Source organism: Cupressus sempervirens, chromosome 10, assembly GCF_028749045.1.
Source record: "Cupressus sempervirens isolate cs-2001-9-10 chromosome 10, ASM2874904v1, whole genome shotgun sequence".
In the NCBI taxonomy this organism is placed as follows: Eukaryota; Viridiplantae; Streptophyta; class Pinopsida; order Cupressales; family Cupressaceae; genus Cupressus; species Cupressus sempervirens.
In genome coordinates this window covers 731,105,355-731,113,228 of record NC_143127.1, presented here as the reverse complement: position 1 = coordinate 731,113,228, position 7,874 = coordinate 731,105,355, and the positions used below count along the sequence as shown (strand labels likewise).

Here is a 7,874-nt window from a genome sequence, read left to right as displayed (position 1 = left end):
AACCAGCATGTTAACAACAGTTAATATCCACCTAGCATGTTAACAACATTTATATCCAACCAACATGTCAACAACAACTCTCCAACCAACACATCTCAAGCAATAACTAAACAAATCTTGAATAAAAGATCTCCAACAATAAGACTTTCAAAAGTAGATAGAAATGATTGCAATGTCCCCATTTTGGAGGAGTTGATTATTTATAAAGCTATCGATAAAAAAATATATTACAAGGTAACTTTATATTTAATTAAGTGATATATCTTATAAAGTCATTAGATAAAATAATCTTCTAGAGATTGCTGGAAGGAGCAGAGAAAAAATTAAAAAAAGAGAGGCCAACCTATCAAGGAAAAAAGAATAAATAGGCATTGAGGGCTCATTCCCTAACATCGAGATTTATTATTGATTTTTGTTGATGTGCATTGTGGAGCCTAGGGTTTCTGCAAGTAGTCACAATTGGCCATTGAGAATGAAAACTCTCAATTGGTACGCAATTTTAAGGGCGTGAAAGATCACCTAAATTATTGCAGCTATGGGAAGGATATTTCAGTCCTTTCACTTGTGCTTAATTGTTGGTTTGGAGTTTCAAGTGGAGTTGCACTTTCACCATATCATCTTCAGCAGTCAGTCTCCAGTATCTAATCAATCCAGGTTCTTCATTTTAGTTTGTAGTTGTAACAAGTTCTCAATTGTATACAGCCAGTTAGGGTTTTTCTGTAATATGCCATGTCATAATGTTTCGGTACTGAAAATTGCCATATCATTTGTAAAAACATTTGGTTTTCATTGAATGAATACATTGGCACTATTATTTCCTTATTTCAACAATATACTTTAGCAATGTATTAAATTTAGAGTTTTATTTAGTGGCCTATTGGAAAGGGTCATTATAGTGGTATCAGAGCAGGTTTCCTGCTAGCCTAATAGGGTTTATCTAGCCAATTTACACAAGGAACCAGCATAACTAAGAATATGGCTGAGAGACGTTCTCAAAGCCCATCCAGAAGTGTGTGAGATGATGAGACTTTACAGCATCAGGAGAGGCTTCTACAGTCAATAGAGGCAAGCACACAAGCAATGATGGTTATGATGCAAAATTTGACTGGGGAAAATAGGAGAAATAATCATGATACTGACCAGGATGAAAGGAGCATAGTAGGATCACAACATAGGACACGGTCTGGAACAGATGATAGACCCACATGTCCTACTTTCAGGGAAGAAACTCCAGCACGTACACCTGATGCTATGGTAGCAGATATTGTAGATGAACTTTGACAAGCAAGGAATGAGTGGGATTTGTTACTAACATATGTACAGGATGGGTGGACATTTGACAGGTACCTGAACTACAGAGTTGTCAGGCAGAAGCAAGCAAATAAACACAATGAGTTGCAACAGGTCACCAACAAGTTGGTATTACCCACATTTGATGGCAGTGAAAAAATGACTACTCGTGCTTGGATTCATAAGGTGGATACTTTCCTATCTCTGAAGACTATGACAAAATTTGAAGCACTCAAGTATGCCACTTTACACTTAGATGGGGCAGCACATGATTGGTGGACACATAGCATGATCACATTGCAACACAATCAGATAATCACTTATTAGGAATTCGTGGATAGATTGATAGAAAGGTTTGATAAAAAAAAATCCTGAAGTTTATTTCGGGGAGTTAGCCCAATTGAGATAGTCAAGAAGCTTAGTACATTTTATCAATGACTTCCAGAATCTTGCAGTGATGGTGCCTAACATTTCAGAATGGAGGCTAGTCATTTTATTCATAGAGGGATTAATTGAACCACTCAAGGGGTGGGCAAATGATTTTGATCCTCCTAAATTACAAGGAGCCATGAAGAAAGCCCACAGTATGGAACTTGTTGCTCCAACAAACCAGTTTAGTTCAAAGGGTTCTTCATCATTTAGAGATAACAAAGGGGAATTCAACAAGGGTAAAGAGAAGGTTAGTGACTCAAAAGGAAAGTCAATTGTACCTTTGGATAAGGAAACACTTAATGACCTACGTAGGAAGAAGCTATGCTTCTTTTGCAAAGGTCCCTATGAGTTTGGTCATGATTGTCCTATGAGGCTTAAGGGGAAGGCTAACTGGGCGATGTAGGCTTATTATGAGGGTTCAGATTCAGACAGCTCAGAGCACCATGATGAAGATCCTAATGGGGTAGAGGGTGAATAGGAGATAGATAGTGCTGAGAAAAAAGAGGCTCCAGAGCTACATTTACAGGAGGCACGTCTGTCTAGTATTCAAAGAGAGGGATCTTTCAGACTTCGAGGAGTCTTTGCAAGGCAAAAGTTTATTACTCTATTGGATACAGGTGCCACACATAATTTCATTGATGCATGATTTGTGGAGAGGCATGGACTCATTATTGAGGAGTTTGAAGGATTGAGAGTCAAGGTAGCTGATGGATATACTCTTCACTATGACAAGATGGTGCGAGATCTACCTTTGCGCCTAAACAACTATGAGTTCAAGGTGAACTATCATGTGGTCAACATGGGTGACATGGACATAGTACTTGGGATGCAATGGATACATTCTTTTAAGGAGGTTACTCTAAGACTAGAGGATATGGAGATACGGTTCAAGGTGGATGGCAGGACTCATGTGCTGAAGGCTATTCGTAATGGTGATGTCAGGACTATCTCACTTAGACAGATGGAGAGATTAGCCAGGCATAATAATATAGAGTGGGCGACAATATGTGCCTTGATGCCTACCCAGGAAGAGCAACATAAGACTGAATATCATCCAGATATTCAAAAATTGAGAATCAAGTATGAGAAGGTTTTTAGCGATATTCCACCAGGCAGGCCACCAGACAGAGGCATTGAGCACATTATCGAGCTAGAGGAAGGCGCTAAGCCTATCATGATCATACCATACCGGCACCAAAAATGACTCAAAGATGAGATCGACAGGACCATCAAGGAGTTGCTAGCAATGGGACACATCAAACCAAGTAAGTCACCTTTTGCATCTTCTGTTGTTTTAGTAAAAAAGAAGGATGGTACTCTACGAATGTGTATTGATGACAGGGTGTTGAATAAGAGAACTATAAAGAATAGGTATCCCATCCCATGCATTGATGATTTGATTGACAAATTGCATGGGGCTTGTTATTTCACAAAAAATGATTTGAGATCAGGCTATCACCATATTAGAGTTCAAGAGCAGGATATTGAGAAAACTACTTTCAGGTGTCATTGTGGGCACTTTGAGTTTTTAGTCATGCCTTTTTGTTTGACTAATGCACTTGCCACTTTTCAGTCCACTATGAACAAGGTCTTCCACCATCAGTTGAGGAAATTTGTGTTGGTGTTCTTTGATGATATTTTGATCTATAGTAGGACATGGCAGGAACATTTAGAGCACTTGGAGACAATATTGAGCATTTTAGAGAGGGAGTCCTCGTATGCCAAGGAGTCCAAATGTGATTTGGGGATGACAGAATTGTTGTATCTTGGACACATCATTAGTGCAGAAGGAGTGCGAATGGATCCTAAAAAGATTCGTGCTATTGTTGATTGGCCACCACCAGATAACCTTACACAGTTAAGAGGGTTCCTTGGTCTATGTGGATTCTATCGCAGGTTTTTTAGTGGCTACTCACGACATGCAGTGCCCATGAAAAATTTTCTGAAGAAAGGAGCATTTGTCTGGACTTGAGAGGCACAGGACTTTTTTATGCAGTTCAAGGAAATAATGACTACATGCCCAGTATTAGCATTGTCTGATTTCACCAAGCCATTTGAGCTTCAATGTGATGCTTCTGGAGAGGGAGTTGGTGTTGTACTCATGTAGGACAAGCATCCTATAGCTTATGAGGGTAGGAAACTCAGAGGGCCTGAGAGATCATTCATAATAAATGATAAGGAGATGTTGGCCATCATGCATGCCTTGGCCAAATTCAGACAGTATCTTATGGGCAACAAATTTTTTATTAAAACTGATCATAATAGTTTGAGGCACTTTTTGGGACAGCGGGACCTGAATGATCGTCAGTAGAAGTGGGTGAGTAAGTTATAGACATATGATTTTGATATCACATATGTTAAGGGGACACAAAATATTGTTGTAGATGCTTTATCTTGTAGGCCACACCTCACTTCTATGATTCAGATATCAGAGGATTGGCGACACTTGATTGTAGCAGAATATGCCAAAGACACGTGGGCCTCTGCTATAGTGGAGGGAACAACAATCGACACCAGATAAACTCTCATAGATGATTTGATCATTTACAAGAACATAATTTACTTTGTCCCAGGATCGAAAGTGAAGCAGTTGATTTTAAAAGCATTCCATAATTCACCTATAGCAGGCCATCCTGGGTATTTCAAGACTTATAGGTTAGTACGGGAACGGTTCACTTGGAAGGGACTTAAGGCTGATGTTTTGCAGTATGTGCATGAGTGTCATGTTTTCCAACAAAACAAACAAGAGCACACTTATCCAGTAGGGCTCCTACAGCCACTTCCTATTCCTGACACGAAGTGGGAGTGCATCTCTATGGATTTTATTATGGGCTTGCCCAGGGCCCAGGGGCACGATTGTATCTATGTGGTGGTGGATAGGCTAACAAAATATGCTCACTTCTTCCCTATCACTACTACAGACTTAGCAGCTTAGGTAGTAGAGGTCTTCTTCAAGGAGATTTTCAAATTACATGGTTTGCCTTAGAGCATTGTGAGTGACAGGGACAGCCGCTTCATGAGTCACTTTTGGCAGGAGGTATTTCGGTTGTGTGGTACTGAGCTTACACCTAGCACTAGTTATCACCCACGGACTGATAGTCAAACAGAGATTGTAAACAAATGGATGGAAGGGTATTTGAGGAATTATGTGGCAAATCAACAGCGAGCTTAGGTTCGATGGATATATCTCTGTGAGTATTGTTATAATACTAGATCTACCATATGACTTTACAAATGACACCCTTCATGGAACTTTATAGCTATGAGGCACCTAGTTTCTTAGATTTGTTGCTGGGAGACAGTCAGGTACCCCGTGCAGGTGAACTATTACAAGAAAGTAAGGATATAGTTGCTACTCTCAAAGATAACATTGCTAGAGCTCAAAACCAGCAAAAGCAGTATGCAGACAAGAAGAGAGCTGAGTGTAGTTTTGAGGTAAATGATATGGTTTACCTCATGTTGTAGCCATATAAGCAGTCCACTCTCAAGAAGAGTGGTGTAGAGAAAATCAAGCCACGCTATTATGGACCATTCAAGATCGTTAAGCGAGTTGGTGAGGTGACTTATGAGTTGGAGCTTCTTGCAGATAGTAGAGTGCACAATGTGTTTCATGTATCATGCCTCAAAAAAATGTTGGGTCAGAATGTGATGCCTTCTGCAGTATTACCTCCCTTGGATGATGAGGGAAAATTGATCTTAGTGCCAAAATCCATTCTGGATAGTAGAGAGAAGTAGCTTCACAGGAGAGTAATCGGAGAGTATATGATTAAGTGGAAAGATTTACCTATTGAAGATGTTACTTGGGAGGGAGAAGTGATTTTGCAACATCCAGCATTAAGATTGCTTGAGGCCAAGCAATTTTAGGGGGGGCAAACCTGTAATGTCCCCGTTTTGGAGGAGTTAATTATTTATAAAGTTATCGATAAAAAAATATATTACAAGGTAACTTTATATTTAATTAAGTGATATATCTTATAAAGCCATTAAATAAAATAATTTTCTAGAGGTTGCTAGAAGGAGCAAAGAGATAATTAAAAAAAGAGAGGCCAACCTATCGAGGAAAAAAGAATAAATAGGCATTGAGGGCTCATTGCCTATCATCGAGATTTTTTATTGACTTTTGCTGATGTGCATTGTGGAGCCTAGGGTTTCTACAAGTAGTCACAATTGGCCATTGAGAACGAAAACTCTCAATTGGTACGCAATTTTGAGGGTGTGAAAGATCACCTAAATTATTGCAGCTGTGGGAAGGATATTTCAGTCCTTTCACTTGTGCTTAATTGCTAGTTTGGAGTTTCAAGTGGAGTTACACTTTCACCATATCATCTTCAACAGTTAGTCTCCAGTATCTGATCAATCCAGGTTCTTCATTTTAGTTTGTAGTTGTAACAAGTTCTCAATTGTATACAACTAATTAGGGTTTGTCTGTAATGTGCCATGTCATAATGTTTCGATGTTGAAAATTGCCATATCATTTGTAAAAAAAATTGGTTTTTATTGAATGAATACATTGGCACTATTATTTCCTTATTTCAGCAATATACTTTAACAGTGTATTAAATTTAGGGTTTTGTTTAGTGGCCTATTGGAAAGGGTCATTACAATGACTCTAATGATCGCCAACAATAGATGGATATATAAAACCATACAACTATATTCAGATCATCAAAACTTAATTAACAATGTCAACATAAATATATGTTCTATATGAAAATCCAAAGGTCCTAATAAACTTTTGCCAAAAAATATGAAAATTCTTGGTCACATCCACCGAATCGGATGTGAACCACCAAAATTAAGCAACATCCAACTGTTATAAAATGATTGTCATAACTATGTCAAACACAGTAAAGGTACTAAAGCCCTAAAAACTTCATTCGAACATATTCTACTCTCTCATCATCATTCATTATCAAGAACCCTTTGGCTCTATCAAAATTAGCCACAAAGGTGTCAAATATCATAATCAAAGTACCCATACTAAGTTCACCAATGGCTTTTAGTGCAACATAGACATTTTCAAAATCTTTTGTCTTACGCTCTTCACCCAATTTGATAACTTGAGACTTGCGGAGGGTCTCATTTAGCTTATCGATTGAATGAGACATCCTGTCCATAGAACTAGCCATACTAGCCTTCTTCCTCTTCAACCTCCTTAAGGATGATGCTGAACGAGTATGTTTCCTAGTTGTTGTACTAAACTAATTGGACATTGGAATACTTGTATCTTTCGCATCCAAATTAGCAGCAGCCCCAAAAGGTGTATGAATTTTGTCATAATCATCATCAAGATCTACTTTCTCATCCATATTGTGTCCTTCTTATGTTTCTTGTGCAGTGGCAACAGTGGCACCCTCAATGATATCGCTTCCCATAATCAAGGCTAAGTCATTATAGTATTGGAATGACTTCCTTTTAAACACTTTCGCACTTTTAAATTCCTTCCTCTACATGTTAAAGATATTGAATTATTCATTTGATTATCAATAATAACTTAATCACTTATTAAATAACATTAAAATATTCGAATGGACATGTTACCTTAAGAAACTCTTCCCAAATAGTTTCATCAGCATCCATAGATTGCGTAGACTCATTCCATGCAAACCCACTAGTATTTTTCAGCTCCTTCATTATTTTGTAACCTTGTTTCCAAGTCTTTAGTTTATTCTTGAAATTATTCTTAGACAAGCTCATGTTCATATCTGCATTGAACTTTCTTTCAATAACTATCCAAGCTTCTTTTTTGAAGCCTCCATCTCCTTTCCTACCAAGTGTGACTTGTTCATGTAGCAAGTCCAAAAGATTACGTTCCATGCACAGTTTCCAAAATACCTTTTTTGTAGAAGGTGGTGTTTTAGCAACTTGAACGTCATCATTATCCATGCTCATCAGAAGCATTGTATATGACATCAACTATTGTGTATCGCATACAAAGTAGATTTTTAGAGGGTAAGTTAAAAACATTTGTATTATAGTCTCTTGAATATGATCAACCAACACAACATTCATAATAACTAATTACGTCTCATGCACTAAGAAATGATCAGCCAATAGAACATTGAAAATGATCAGTCAACACAACATTCATAATAACTAATTACTTCTCATGCACTAAGAAAATGATCGGCCAACACAACATTCATAATAAC

At 38.0% G+C, this 7,874-nt stretch overlaps 1 protein-coding gene across 1 annotated transcript; it reads right to left on the bottom strand.

The window, feature by feature from the left end:
* Positions 1 to 7,043: 7,043 nt before the first annotated feature.
* LOC149535917 (uncharacterized) lies at positions 7,044 to 7,608 on the bottom strand. The gene is made up of 2 exons (XM_089806190.1): positions 7,264 to 7,608; positions 7,044 to 7,169 (listed from the first exon to the last, which is right to left on the bottom strand). Exons 1-2 carry the CDS (start codon positions 7,606 to 7,608, stop codon positions 7,044 to 7,046), a joined length of 471 nt encoding a protein of 156 aa, XP_089662316.1.
* Positions 7,609 to 7,874: the final 266 nt, after the last annotated feature.

What these genes read in the sequence shown, in the direction of transcription:
- LOC149535917 (XM_089806190.1), bottom strand. Translation starts at nt 7,608, where the DNA reads ATGGATAATGATGACGTTCAAGTTGCTAAAACACCACCTTCTACAAAA. An exon ending in TTTGGGAAGAGTTTCTTAAG is followed by an intron (nt 7,170 to 7,263) that starts GTAACATGTCCA and finishes TTTAACATGTAG; the next exon opens with AGGAAGGAATTTAAAAGTGC.